This window comes from Lepidochelys olivacea (assembly GCF_965140295.1).
Source record: "Lepidochelys olivacea isolate rLepOli2 genome assembly, chromosome: 5".
Taxonomy (NCBI): Eukaryota; Metazoa; Chordata; order Testudines; family Cheloniidae; genus Lepidochelys; species Lepidochelys olivacea.
The window spans coordinates 40,430,856-40,446,301 of record NC_140415.1 but is presented as its reverse complement, the minus strand read 5'-3'; the positions used below and the strand labels follow the sequence as shown (position 1 = coordinate 40,446,301).

At 42.5% G+C, this 15,446-nt stretch overlaps 1 protein-coding gene across 6 annotated transcripts in view; it reads right to left on the bottom strand.

Annotated features, from left to right (window-relative positions):
- Positions 1–10,140: 10,140 nt before the first annotated feature.
- Positions 10,141–15,446, bottom strand: part of IPO11 (importin 11) — a 297,144-nt gene continuing 291,838 nt past the window's right edge. For all 6 annotated transcript variants that reach the window (XM_084627945.1, XM_084627946.1, XM_084627942.1 and 3 more), the window contains exon 31: positions 10,141–11,724. In XM_084627945.1, coding sequence (XP_084484071.1) covers positions 11,560–11,724 — 165 coding nt within the window. In that variant the 3' untranslated portion in view covers positions 10,141–11,559. The remainder of the gene's footprint in view (positions 11,725–15,446) is intronic.

Genomic DNA, 15,446 nt, shown 5'->3' with positions numbered 1-15,446 from the left:
TCGCATCTTGGGAATGCAAAGGACTACAAGTGACATGCTGACTGCATCAGGAAGGCTCAGTGTTTGCTGTGGGACAGAAGGTGTGGCTTTCAGCACAACACCCCCATGGGGACCATCCCTATTACAAACTGGATCACCAGTACCTTGGCCCATACTTGATTAGCCAGGTGATCAACTCTGTGACTGTTTGTCTCCGACTACACAGATCTTTCATGGGTCACTCAACGTTTCATGTATCTTTAATGAAGCCATACACCAACAACCTCTTTGCACATTGAATACAACCACCTCCCCTGCCAAGTTCAGGTCCAGGATCATGACAAATATGTGGTCAACAAAATACAGGCTCCCTCTGGTATCTCACTGTGGGAGCCAGCATCCCAGGTCCATGCACCGGACCTAGTGGTAGCCTTCCATACAGTCCATCCAGACAAACCTTGTTGCCCCGACTATGCACCTCCAGGCATGGGGTGGGGGTGGGGTGATGTAGGGATCAGTGGGACTTGAACATGGGCCTGAAGGGCTACCTGGCAACCAACATCCCCAGCTGTATCCCAGACACTGCCTGTGACCCACAATCCACAGAGGTAGCACACCACAGAAAGTCCCATCTTGAGTGATCCGACAGATATTTGTCTTATCAATCTCTGATTGGATCCTTGATTTGCTACAAACCCCTGGGGTATACCAGGAAGTGTCCAGACAACAAAGCAGATCCCTAACTAGCTGCCACGACCACCCAGCTTCCGAACTCCTGTCTCTGACTTGGATTCTGGTTCCTGGAACCCGAACACCAATCCCAATACCTGGTATTGATCCTGAGCCTTATTCCTGACTCCATCTCTGGCTCTGACCCTTGGCTTGTGTGATGGGGTGTCTACCCCACATTGAATTGAGCAGGGTAAAGGTGGCCAGGTATTTACTCCACAGGCTACAGCTAGCGGGCTACAGACTGGGCTGCTGTGGGAAAGGGAAGTCACTCCCTGGGAAGAGGGAGAATGGTTTGGGCTATAGAGGTGTGCAGGCTGCAGTCACTCCCTGGGAAAAGGGTTTGGAGCTGTACTCCCAGACAGAGGAGAACCAGAGTGGTAGGAAGGAGTTCAGGGAAGTAGCAGTGAGGATTGAGAGAGGAAAGCCCAGAACTGCTGGGTTGAGGGTTCTTGGACTGGAACCTGGAGTAGAGGATGGGCCTGGGTTCCCCTACCAGCCACTAAGTGCATGTCACAGACCCGAGGCAATGAATGGGAAGACTGCCTGGGACTGGTGATGGATTGTACACTGAAAGGGAGAACGCTGAGTGACCTGACTGGAGGACTGAGTCATCAGGAGGATGCTGTGGGTCCTGAAGCGAGAGAAGCTGCAGAGCAGAGAGAGAGAGTCAGAGCAACGGCGTGCAAACCATGGAAGGGGGCGTCGGCCTTGAGAGCTAATCTCCAGAATGACCAGGAGGAGGCACCAGACAAGCAGTGAGTGGAGCACCCTGAGACAGCTTGACTCTGGCACTGACCATGACCCCCGGGCTTTGGTTCCTGGCACCCAAACTCCTGCCACTAGTTCTGCCTACCTTTACCCAGGATCCTGACATGTTGTATTATGAGGCACTGCCACTGAGAAAATAATTAGTACTGTAATTATCCTAAAAAATTAGGGGTTTTTTTTGTTTGTGATCTATGAGCAACATAAGTTATATTCAAATTTAAACATTATTTGAAATTATTTGTCAAATGTGTGTAACTAATTCTTGCCCAGCAGATTATTCATAAGTAGGTCACTGTCAATATTTGATGTTAGGGACATATTCATTAGTTCTGAACTGACACACAGGCTACGTGGTATAATTTCTGTTCTTGACTAAGTAAAACTGTGAGAATCGTTTTTATAGTGCAAACCCTGGAAAACTGATTCTAAGTTTCTGATTTCAATATAAAAATTATATAAAAAGTTGCTTTGGACATATTTGCTTTCCCCCCTGCTTCTTTCCTCCCTTCTTTTGCACTTGGTGTAAGTTTCCCATTTTATAACCAAAAATCCATATTTCATAGTATCAGTTTTAAGGACATTTGAAAGGAAATTCTTGCACTAAATAATTTTTCTTAAACACAAATTATGTGCTAACTGCAGTAAAGCACAGCAGAATCTTAGATAGTGAGTGGGAATTTAGAAGTGATAGGCTGTATCATTGTCCTCTAACTGCCCCAAACAGCTTCAACAATAGATTTTTGAACAAAAGTTAATTGTAGTCAGTTTTCTTCCTTTCATTTTGCATTCCCCAAGAGTCAGCAAAATCCAGTATGTACGTGCAACTACTGTACCTTAGAAAGTTTCTTCTGAAGCAGTTGAAGCTGATTATATGATGATTACTCATCATTATTAATTATAGCTAGGAAGTAAGATGGAAGTTGAGAACTTTGAAGAATTAGCAATTAATCATTTACTTTCTGAAGCAGCAGCATTCAAGCAAGACAAGTAAATGAGTCTGGAAAGCCCTCAAAATGTGCACCTTAATTATAAATATGCTGTATTTGCTAACTCAAGACATAGTAAGTTCAGTTGTTCAAATCTCCTTAAAATCTCTAAATTAAGCATTATAAAGAGTTTGGAAATAAACAATCGAAAATTTTTTTTTATTAAACTATAGCTAATACCATTCAGTAAAGATCTGACAATGGATTTGTGATTATCTTGTGAACTATAAATGGAATTTTATAATTGTTGAGCTGTCAAAGAAAATGAAACATTGGTTATGCATATAGGTGATGAGTCATGTCCATGACTTTAACTTGTCTGTCATTCAGTAGTCTTATCATAAAAGAATCTAAATATCCATGAAAAAACAGATTTTTGATGGACAGCTAAGCTACAGGAATAGACTCCATAAAGTAGACAATTTTCAAACAGTCAGGATGGCCTGGCCATGGTTAGAATCAATAGGATTTGTTTTTTTAACTTAACTGGTGGGCTGTTTACAACTTTTATTCTAGATTTATTTTCTTCACATTATAATTTAAATTCTATCCAGATTAAATGCTCTTTAAAGCAATGCCAATATGAAAATGCTAGTCTGGTTGTGGGTATGTAATAGAATTTAATTATCAATGGAATTGCAGCGTGCTATACATGGCTGTCTATTATTCTATTTACACTCATACAGCAATGATCCCACAATTACTCCTAGACTGCAAGCACTTTGAGGCACAGTGCCTAGCCCAACCGGGTACTGATCAATGAGTAGGGCTGCTAGGTGCTATAGTAATAAATAAATAAATTAATAATAAAATAATGTAACTTGAAGATGGCAATACAGCACAATCATGATGAAATATTTAGCACCTGTACAGATCACACCCTATTAGCAAACCAGTGGATGCCCTGAAATGAGAACTTAGCACACTTCCAACTGTCTCAAGGTAGAATATTCCTGCTGAGCAAATGGTATTGGGTGGAAATCATGCTACCATTGAAAAAGTATGGTTTTTGGTAAACGACTCTTAGTATGCACACTATATCAACGCTTTTGTGAACATGGCAGTTATGAAAAGCAGGTCTCTTGGCACTGGTCATACCATCTCAGGCTGTGAGCCTGACCAATCAGAAGTTAAACAGGATCCAGTCTGATCAATACTTAGGAAGCTTCCAATGAAAAGTCAAGCGCCATAGAAAGAGGTGGTGTCAATTCAATACCTATAACAAAACCTAGGTCAGTACCAAGTCAAAATCAAAAACAGGATTTACTTTTAGGGAACAGTGACATAAGCTGGTGCTTGGGTGATAAGTAGAACCAAGAGTCTGGCCCCGGGCCATTAATGATCCAATAGCATATTTTGTAAGAACAAGGGTACTAGCCTTAGTGTCCTGGCCAAATTCCTTCTGTAGTTTCATTGGACATGCTTGTATCTCCAATTTCAAACAAATAATTGTGTGGAGTGTTGCTATGCACTGTTAAATAGTTTTACCCCAGAGTTGGCTGTACTTTATTGATGGCTAAAATAATTACTGAATAAACAGCATTTGGGGCCTAATCATTCATGAGCAACCCGAGGTGCACATTAGGTTAGAAATGGAGTACTTCCACAGCTTTTCACTGTGTTGATGGTCAATGCAACAGAGATCTGTACAAAACAAAACCAAAACCATTTGTTCCCCCCCACAACAACTATATCTCAAGATTCCAATTTAAAAACCAACAACAAAACTCACATATTTACTTCGCTACATGCTAAACTTATTTAATCACACTGCTTTCACGGCTTCCCATTACCATTCAGATTATAAACTCTTTTGGTCAGAACCTTGTCTTCACATCTGTATGCAGTGTCCAGCACAATGGTCCCCAAACTGTGGGGCATGCCCGCTTAGCAGGGCATGGAGGAACATTTGGGAGGGCGTGGCGGGGCTGGGCTAGCCCCTATGGGGGGTGGGGGTGGAGTGCCACCCAGCCCTGCTCTGTTCTGGCCCCAGGTCTACTCCCGGCCCCACCCCAGCTGTGGTCCCAGCATCAGCCCCTGGCTCCTGGCCGGGCCACAGCTCTGCACCTGGCTGTGGCCTCAGCTGGTGGCCCTGACCTGGCCACAGCTCCACTCCCGGCCGCAGCCTCAGCTCTGCCCCCCCAGCCTCAGCCCCAACTTGGCCGTGGCTTCACTCCTGGCCCAGACACACCCCTAGCCTTGGCCCCTAGATCCCATCTGCTGTGGCCCCATTCCCAGCCCCAGCTCTCGGGGGAGGAGGGGGTATGGGCAGAGGTAAGGGGGAGCGTAATGTAAAAAGTTTGGGGACCATTGGTCTAGCACATTGTTGGTATGTATCAGTTGAATAATTTTGCCCAAAAATTGGGGTTGGGAGGAGACAGATACATTCCTTTGCAGCCCTGCAAGACCAGTCTTCCTCAGTGCCAGAATGAGAAATTTCTAAGCTGATTTTTTCCCCTCATTCATAACTAATGTAGAAATTGGAGATGGTCAATATTATTGCTGGAGGGTCTGGACTAAACCCCGTTCTTCCATCAAGACCACCAAACAAGTTTTTCCAAAACTGGAGAAACACTCCAGCCACCAACTGTTAGCATTAAGATAAAAACTTGACATTATATTGACAAACCTTAAGGCAATTATATGTTTAAGTTTCCCTTTAAAGAAAAAGTTCTAATTGTTATTGTATTCTGGGTCATTACCAGACTATCAATGGGTTGAAGGAGGAAAGAAACTGCCAGAAGAAAGTAAATTATCAACAGGTAAGAAATTTCTCATTTTGCTGCATAGCATCTCTCCTGACTCACCACAAATAGGAAGTAGTGAGAAGCGATTCCCCCAAGTAGGTAGGGAGAAGGATAAAGCAAAATTTTAATGATAATAGTAGAATAATATGAGCAAGATGAAATTCCCCCCACATAAAGCAAAAGCTTAGTAATTGAAAAAAGTATTTGCGAAATAATCCAGTAACCTCTAGCACATTTGGTCCCCATCCTGGTCTTCCTCGAGGGCACCCACATAAAGGTTTCAGGCTTCCTAGCTGTCAGCTCACTCAAGTGGAGACCAATGTCTCTCGCTCTCCAGACTGGAGGTTTAGGCTTGCAATTCCTCTGAACTTCACTGTGACTTCCGCAGGAGGTCTGACTAGGGTCTAGTGCCTGTGGTTAAACGTTCTCCAGAGGCCATAAGAATGTATACTAGTTACCAACCAGTCTTCAGAAAGAAAAACACATTTATTCTTAGGGTAAAAGCATTACAGAGAAAACATATAAAAAGAATAAAAATTTCTATGCACATGTTAAAAGCTTACCAGCGGTCTCCCATCGGTTTTATGGGGTCCAGTAAGCCAACATCCTTTCACAAGGGTTGCGGTCCTCCCTTGGGCAGAGGATCCTGTCCATTTGCTGAATGAAAAGGCCTTTGTTAGTCTAAACTCAGCCATTTTATACCAAAAGCCTTTTCTTTATCTGTTGGTCTCTGGAAAACCCAGTTTGAACTAGTACATGCAAACCTCCCCAAGGGGTTGTACATGTAGAGGGGGCGGGGGGGGAAGAGGGGTGTTACAACCTGAGTGAATCACTTTAATCATTCCCCATTATTTTTAGTCCTTGGAGGAGCTGTGGTAACCCCCTGCCCCCAGAGTTGCATACAATCCCTGGCTTACAGTGATATATAAACCATTTATAAACTTAATACAATGTGGTCCCCAAAGATACTGTGTACAATTGCATCTTTCTACCAAAGGATGCCGCTGCAGAGGAACAGAAACTTACTTTGCCATTCTTTCTCAGATGAGGCAGAGACGCACACTTCACACAGTATAACTAAGGACTGTGGAGAGGGATCATTGATTCCCATCTTTGAATGGCTTCCCAGATGCATAACATGCCAGCGAGTACAAGACTTTAACATCTACAGAGAGAGAGAGCTAGCATGCAAGCACTGCCAGCAGCAGCTTTGCCCCATGGCAAGTGGGCAGACAACCAGAGGGCACCAATTCGCTAGAGGGCTAGAACTTCTGGCTCCACCCCAGCTAAAATCACATCAGGGATGGGGGGAATTGGAAGAGCTGACAAAGCTCTAGATGCTTACAAGACTTCCCTACTGTTGTTAAAGGAGGAGAGGGAGCTTGTTGGAGTGGTGCTGAACAAAAGGCTGCTCCTGCAGGTGATTCCTCAGTTGAGGACTAGGAGAGAGGAGCTAGGAGCTTAAATGGAGTCGCTAATGCACAAAGATGAATAAAAATGAAAGTCATAAAACTTGTTACACTGCCAGAGGCAGAATTTCTGGTGGACTGAATTGAAGGGCACGGATTAGTCCTGGAGCCTCCAGCAATAATATTAAACCACCTCCAAACTTCCCAAGTGGAGGGGCCGGGGTGTTACGCATTTGTTATGAACCAGAAGTTGTGCAGCAGAAATATGTTCTAACACAAGCTACTTTCTTCCCCTTCAATAAAAACATATAAACAAGCCTCTAGCACTTACTTTGGCCTCTGCCCATCTCTCCTATGATACCTTCCTGGACAGGCTCCCATCCCGCGCTGCAGCAGTCTTCAGACAGCATGCCATATTTCCACCCCCACCAGAATTCCCCCATAGGTGTCTCTCCATTTGAAAGCTCACTTGGTTCACCTACTTCTCACAAACGCCTCCAATATGTTCTCCCTCTTCCCTCCTCACAAACATCAGTCTCTCCTCTACCAGCCCCTTCCCCACATGCTCTCCCTTTTCCCAAACTTACCTCATTCTTGCCCCAGCATACTTCATTCTGTCCTCTCTCTGAAGTTCCCCCAGTCTGTCGTTAGGACAGTTTCTTTCCCCTCTCCACAATCCCTCCAACCTCTATTCCCATTCCTCAGAATTTCCTTCTTCTTTCCCCAAACCAACCTCACTCTCTTCATTGCTCCTCCACTTGTGATTGTCTCCTCCTCCCTCTCCCCCCAACCCCCCAGCTAATCCCTGTCCTCCATGACTGTCCTTTAAGAGGAAGGAAGGAAGAAACTGCACTTCCTGTAGGACCTGCCTGCTGTACAGGCACTGAACCAGCAGGGCAGGGGCCCAGGCAAGGCACTGAGCCAGGGCAGGCAGAAGCGAAAGCAGCAGTCTCCCGCTTGCCTTGCTGAATGTGGAGCAGGGAAGGGGACAGAAAGAAACAGAGACCCTTTCCTGCCTTTCAGAGTCTGAGCCCCTATTCATGGCACAGCACGGTTTCTGGTGATGCTCAGAGGGCACAATTCCCATTCCGCTGCTGCCTCAAATCTGAACCACTTTCCTGGCAGAGCGAGGGTCCGTGGGCTGAAAGCCAGGCAGCCACAATTCCCATGAGGCTGCAGTCTGAGGCAGGGCTACAACACTGGAGGGACAAAGAAGCTTCTCTGCCTGCCTAGACATGCTGGAGGGTGGGGGAGGAGCGGTAAGCATGCTACAGAGCACAGCAAGACTCTGTGTGCAGGAGAAAAGCCCCAGCAAACACTCCCTCAGCAGGAGGGCAAAAGAGAATGGGCGCCCCCGTGCCCCGACCTGCTCGGTGCTCCTGCCGGGGAGCAGGGTCAGGATGTGGGGGCTTGCCCCGCTCTGCCCACCTGGTGCTCCTGCTGGGCAGTGGAGTTGGGGTGTGGAGGCTTGCCCTGCTCCACTGGCCCGGCGTTCCTGTGGGGAGTGGGAGAAGCCCCCATGCCCGACCCTGCTCCCCAGCAGGAGTGCTGGGAGGGGCGGGGGAGGGGCAAAATGCAGGCACAGTGGGGAGGGCCCCCTTCTTGCTCTGGCCCAGGGCCCCACAAAACCGTAATCCGCCTCTGTCCACTAGTAATGAATGAGAATCCGTAACATAAAAGTACCTAGTGAGATTTTCAAAAGCACCCAGGTGCCTACCTGCATCTTCAGTCACCTAAATACTTTTGAAAATCTGGGCCTAAGGGTTAATCTTACTCTCACTGAAGTAAATGGCAAAGCTCCCATTGGATTTAATAGTTCAGGGCTAAAATATGAAATCCCCCAAAATGAAGAACAATCTTTTTTTTAATTATTATTTAGAGTAATTGATTAACAATAACAGGGTTGTGAAAGTCTATTACATTTTTAATTGCAACAGTCATTTAACATTAACAACTAGTCTGTTAATTAGCCAAGGGTGGATCAAGTCTCTAATATGAAAAACAATGACATGCAGAAAACAGAAATGTTCCCTGTCATTCCTGCATTTGTTTAGGTAATTAATAAATAATAATAATAATTAATTAATGTTATTTCAAGCTGTCTTTGTGTCTAAGGCTTACAGATAATTATTTGAATTGTTTTTATCTCAGCTGGGCTTTTCAATGGGAATTATGAGGAAGACAAAGACTAATTACATTTTGAATGAACGGGCAAGATCCTGGTGCTGTCCTCTGATGAATAACCAATGACCTGAGGTACTGGATTACAGCATTTTATGAAATCAGTCATAAGAGACTGTTAATTTAAATTAATTACTCAACATAGAGGGAAAGAGATACCATAGATTTAGCCAAGGGAGAGAAAAACAAAAACTAAACACAAGAACATTTTCCTGATTATAGTAAGAATTTTGCTAATAGGGTTAGAATTTTTGATCTCTAAGAAGTCACTCTCAGCTCTGCAAACATAGTTCAAGAAGTACCAAAATCCTGTAAGAAAGAGTCTGTTCCATTTATTTCCAGACCAGTGGAAATCAAGGTTAGCATAGCTCTCTTAAGAAAATGAAAGTTACTTACCTATAACTGGAGTTTTTTGAGACGAGTGTCTGCATGGTGGGATCAAGGCACCCATGCCATCGGCTTCCAGAACCTTCTGGAATGCTGTGTCCATTGGGACCCTTTGCCCCTCCCATCATGGAGGGTTGAAAGGATACAAAAGGAGGAATGGCCCCAACCACCCTTGAGTTCCTGTTCCTTTCTAATCCATAGCAACCAAATCTCACAACTTTCTAGGATTTGCCTATCACACATTTCTTTTGAGGGATGATTGGGTATGTTCCATATGCAGAACAAGAGTTAATGGACATACAATTACAAAACTACCAAAAAAGCAGTGTTAAGCATGTATTGCTGGAATCAATTACAGACTAGTACACACTCCCTCAAGACATCTCTGTCATACAGCTCCAGAACTATCCATTTATAACACAGCATTGTATGACATGCAAAAAAACTTTGTTTCGAAGCTCATTCTCCTGGAAAGTGGGCACATTAGGAATCAGCGAGGTATTGTTTTGACATTAAAGACCACATATTTTTCAAAATAACTTTTTGTTAATTTTGTGATTGCATTTTAACAAAAATACTCTTAGAACTTAGGGTGTTTTTGGCGCTTTGAATTAAAAGCTATATTTTTATCGAGGGATTTAAATAAAGTAATAGTTAACATAGCTATTTTAGTAAATCTGCTGTATCAATACCTAAACTGAAAACCCATCAGGAGGTGGAAAGATGTGCATTCTGTGAGAAATCATGCTAAGTAGCTTTTAGCCTGAATCATCAAGCACAAAAGTTAAATCTTTAGTGAAGAATTCAGAACCATAATATTGCCATTTACAATTCACAGCACTGTTATACCTTATAGGTACAATAAGACTCTTGAAGGATGTATGAATCTCTAAACTATTGAGAGTGTTTTGAATACTTAAGAATAAAAGCATACAGATTAAGACAGTCAGGTGAGATATCTTTAGAAAGTTTAATTGAAACTTTACTGTTTTTGTCTTTTTGGAAGAATCAACATTTCCAGCACATTTTCAGTTCTATAAGATTACAAAGGGGCAGTAGGTTCTCCAGTTACATACTGTACCCAGGTTTCTATACAAAATTCATACTGTACATTTTGCTACCATGTTTTCAACAGTTTCCTTTAAAAAAAAAACAACCAAAATACAACTAAAAAGGGTTTGACAATAGAGGGCAGATGGGAAATGTAAAGCACCCCCAAACCCTCAAAAAACCAAACCACCCAAAAACAAAACAAAAACCACATTTTTTCTCTCCTGGGGATGAGGACAGGAAAGAGGGATGGACAGAAACTTTCCTTTGTGTCACTGACAGAGCTCTGAACATTCCTTCCTCCATCTTTCTTAATTTACCATTCTCATCACCATTCATCGTGTCTGAGCGAAGTTAAAGCTCACTGAAGTCAAAGGGCTACGTATCAGATCCTTAATCTTCTGAAGAGGGCACTATGCAGCAACACAGAGCATACCTTTCACCCCAACTTCTTGCAAGGCCGGTAGTATATACCCACAATACACTCAGCTCCCACCAGCCTGAGAGAAAGAGACTAGGAACAGAAAATGAACTTGGGTCTCTGATACAGGACAGAAGTGCATTACCCCAACATCTTTGGGTTCTTACACTACATATTTAAGTAGAAAACATGTCTGCAGAAAATAAAATAAGACAATTTCCCTTTTCGAACAAGTTTACCCATACGTGGATCAGTATCATGAAAATAAAACATTTGGCTGATAAATCTGTTTTCTTTTCAAACTGGTGTTTATCTCCCCAAGCATGAAAATCTTACGAATATGTATGTATATGGATGTATGTAATATATAATATTAAAATCCAATTAAAGACAATGTCTTTTAGTCTCCTGCTGCAATAATTTCACTTGTTTAAATGGCTGAGCAGAATTGGGTTTTTTTTATTATGGTGTAATAAACAATTAAAAAAAGGCAGCCAAACTGAGCTGTTGTTACACAAAATATCTCCAACATTAGCCCTCACTTTTCCTCAAAGTGTTAAACACACATGATTATCAGATAATGAAAACATTTCTTTTTCTATTAACAGTAAATTAAGCAGTTGTTTTCATTGTACACATTACCCCATGCTATTCCTCATATATATAAAATTACACTCTTGTGAAACAGGTTTGTAAACTCTAGTTAGGAGCCAATTTACGTTTATTGTGTCAATCCTTCAGAAAGAAAAAAAATCAGTTTCACTGTCTCCGCTTCTTTATTTTTTACACAAGTTATTTTTAGCTTTTAAGCAGGTTTTTGCATGTAAGATGGAAGGCTACGTGTTTTTCCCTATTTTTGAACTGGAGAGTTAGAGATACAAAATCTTGTTTCTGACTCTTTAGAAGCCTTGCAAGAATTCTTGTAGTTGTGTGACTATTTCTGTATCCACTGTTTCCATAAGTGCCTGAAAGGCTTGTTCTCCCAGTAATTCTTGCTGTGCCTTTAGCTTCTCATAGACGAATTGCTGCAGCGACACAGTGTGTACAGGGTCCTTCAGTGCAAGCTGTGGAAAACAGATAAACGCAAAAATATAGTAATGCAGGCAAGAGGCAGTCCCAACACACCAGTGACTCATACATCTATTTTATAATCTGAGCTGGAGTAATAAAAAGCTTTTGCTTTCCTTTGTACTTGTGCTGAGAAATGGTCTCACTGAGTCAAATTCTTCCAAGGAGAACTCAGTTACCTCCACAATGAAAATTAATCTGTAGTTTCAAACTAGTTAAATGATCATTCTCAACCCATGGACTCAAACTGCTAAAATACTTTGCACTTCTATAACTTCTTCCAACTATTCTTATACTTTCAATCTCAACTTCTTTTCAGTGATCTCTGTATAGCAAATGTTTTCGCACCTGTGTACATTAGTTTCCATATTATGCAAATTGAAACACATTAGTTATTTCTAATGTGTAGTAATTTCACGTGTCTAGCAGTTTTTGTAATGTATATGCTAAGATAACACCATCAAGTCTTATTCATTAATATATATTAATAATGTTTAGATATGTACAGTAGAAACTCAAGAGTTATGAACACCTCCGGAATGGAGGTCGTTCATAACTCTGAACAAAACATTATGGTTGTCCTTTCAAAAGTTTTCAACTGAACATTGACTTAATACAGCTTTTAAACTATACTATGCAGAAGAAAAACGCTGCTTTTAACCATCTTAATTTAAATGAAAAGCACAGAAACAGTTTCCTTGCCTTGTCCATTCTTTTTTTTTTTTTAAAAAAAACTTTCCCTTTAATTTTTTAGTGATTTACGTTTAACACAGTACTGTACTGTATTTTTTTGTGTGTGTGTGGGGGGGTGTCTCTGCAGCTGACTGATTGCTTACTTCCAGTTCCAAATGAGGTGTGTGGTTGACTTTTCAGGTCATAACTTTGGTGTTCGTAACTCTGAGGTTCTACTGTATGCAAAAAAGCAAATTCTATACTACACCCATTACCGCCAAGGTAACTTTTGTTCTCTGAGGGTATTGCTTTTGAAGATCTATATTGGTAGAGTGCATGCATTGCCACACAGTAACAGAACCCATTTCAAAGCAATTAGCCCTTCTGGATGGGAGTGCATGACCCTATGTTCCAACGCTCTGGAATCAAGAGTATAAAGCCCTTAACCCCAGCTGTCCCTCTGTTCCTCTCTGATATGTCTGCTAGATTGGAGGATGGAGTTTTCTGTGATTGTCAACCATATGGAAAATTTGAGTAGTCTACTATTTTGTTATTTAGATCTTTCAGCCTTAGAAAAGGTGAGATGGCACTGAATTTCTCAAATGTCATGTTTTTAATTAATTTTAATTAATTAATTTTAATTAATTAACAAAGTTGCTTGTAAATACTCATAAAAATCATTCTGAACTCAAATAGCAAGTGCTAAAAGTTTGGGGCAGATACACTGTATTCTTCATACATAACAAGGAGTTCAAATCCCCGCTTTAGGTACAAAGCGCAACTGAACTTTAAACACTGGATGCACATGTATAATAATAAATGCATTATATGGAGTGACATTAGACGTTTTCAGAATCCACTGAATACTATATCTAATATTATTGATTTATACAATATTTAATGTTACTAAAGTGATTAATCATGAAAAAAAACCAACGTGAGGAATCTCACAAACCTAAAAGTACCAGACAATCCAAAGTGACTCTTAATCTACCCACTCTGCCTAGAAGAGTGGTCCCCAAACTGTGGGGTGCCCCGCCCCGGGCGAGGAGGGGCACAGATGAACGTTCGCGGGGGGGGAGGGGAGCATGCAGTGGGCCCAGGCCAGCCCCCATGACGGGTGGGGAGGGAGCATCATTCTTTCAGCCCCACTCCGCCCCCAGACCAGCTCTGCCCCCAGCCTCGCTCCTCCCCCACCACCATTCAGGCCCCATTCCTGCTCTGCCTCCAGGCCCGGGCTAGCCCCCATAGGGGGCAGTGAAGGAGCACCATGCTTCCAGTCCCACTTTGCCCCCAGACCAGCTCCACCACAGTCCTGCTCTGCCCCCTGGTCCACTCCACCCCATGCTCCACCCCCAGCTCAGCTCTGCCCTCATTCCCTCTCTGTCCCCAGACCAGCTCTGTCTCTGCCCCCAGATCTGCTTTCAGCCCAAGCTCCGCTGGTGAGGAAGCCTTGGCTGTCCAGTAATGGGCTGGGGGGAGTTGCACACAGATTCTGTTACTGGTAAACGGGGCATGACTGGAACAATTTATGAACCACCGATCTAATATCTCAAGGCCAAAAATGACCTTCAGTACTCCAATGAATGCTTCTTATGTTTGAGCTACAGTCTTTTGCTTTTAAAGATTTACAGCTTGGAGTACTACATTTGATTTCATTAAAACATACATGCTCCAAATAGGTATGTTTGTTTTTTGTAAATTTAAAAAACCTCCACAGTGGGAGTTGATGTGCTTTAAGCATGTTACAGTATTGTCCAATATACATTAGGATTTTTTGTACCTGATATCCAGAATCAATCTGAAAATTGAATTTTTAAAGCTCTTTTCAAGGATTTCTAGACAAAGCCCATCAGAAATCATAACTAATATATGATTATAATGATTGCCAAAACAAATCACATGGGCACCAATGCAGATCTCCAGTGTAATCAATGAGATTCCACAAATTGGAACACACTAGCTATTTCTAATGTGTACTAGAGGCACAGTGGTACTTCTTTGTGGATCCTTTTTCAGGGTCATAGAATCATAGAATATCAGGGATGGAAGGGACCTCAGGAGGTCATCTAGTCCAACCCCCTGCTCAAAGCAGGACCAATCCCCTTGACACTAGTAATGGGGGAGGGAGGTTAATAACTACTTCTCAGGTATTATCTTTATAAACCAGATTAGTACCTGGCTTGAGGGAGAAATCCGAAATCTACTTTACACCATTCTCTTATATCTGAAGAAAATGTCCTTCCTTATGGAACTAAAGTTTTGATCCCACTAGGTTCTGAGCATTTTGGCTTTGAACCAGCAAAGCATTTAAGCATGAGTAGTCTCACTGGCTACTTAGGTTGTAAGGGGCAGGGTGCAACTTTTCCCTGTGTGTGTGGTTATAGTACCTAATACAATGGGGCTCTGATCCCAGATACAGGTGTTCCTGAATGTGAGCAGAGTGGAAAACATGTACTTTCCAATTTTTTTTTTTAAAAGCACTACCTTTTTTCAACATCTTTATTACCGAAATAGGTGAGTGATAGGATTGACAAGTGCTGGCTTCTTTCTTGTCAGTCCTACAAACCCACTGCTATCCTTTGAGTCCCTGATGAAAGTTTCTTTGTTCCCTTGTCACTCCATGGGTGACAAATTCCACCATTCAGAGCCACTGTTTACTTCTTCAGGGAGATTTAACATGTCACGAATGTAGACTTACCTATAGGGTGACCATATTTCCCTATGCTGAATATGGAACACCTGGTAAAAGTACTCGTATTCAAGCGAGTTCAACGGCAATCAGTCAGAACTATGCAGTACAAACATTCAAATTAACATCAAGTTGACTGAGCCCCTGTTAAAAAGAAATTCTGCATAGTTGGATTCTTTTTATTTATCTTCTTATCTTTAAGGCTTTAGGGTTCACACGGGCAGGGGTGACACCCCCCTACCCCACCACACATGGGGAGAGATGACACACACACACTCCAGTACACCTCTTTCACACGGGGTGGCTGGTGGTGTGACCAATCCACCCGACCCTCCCTGCCCGGTGCTCTCCGCA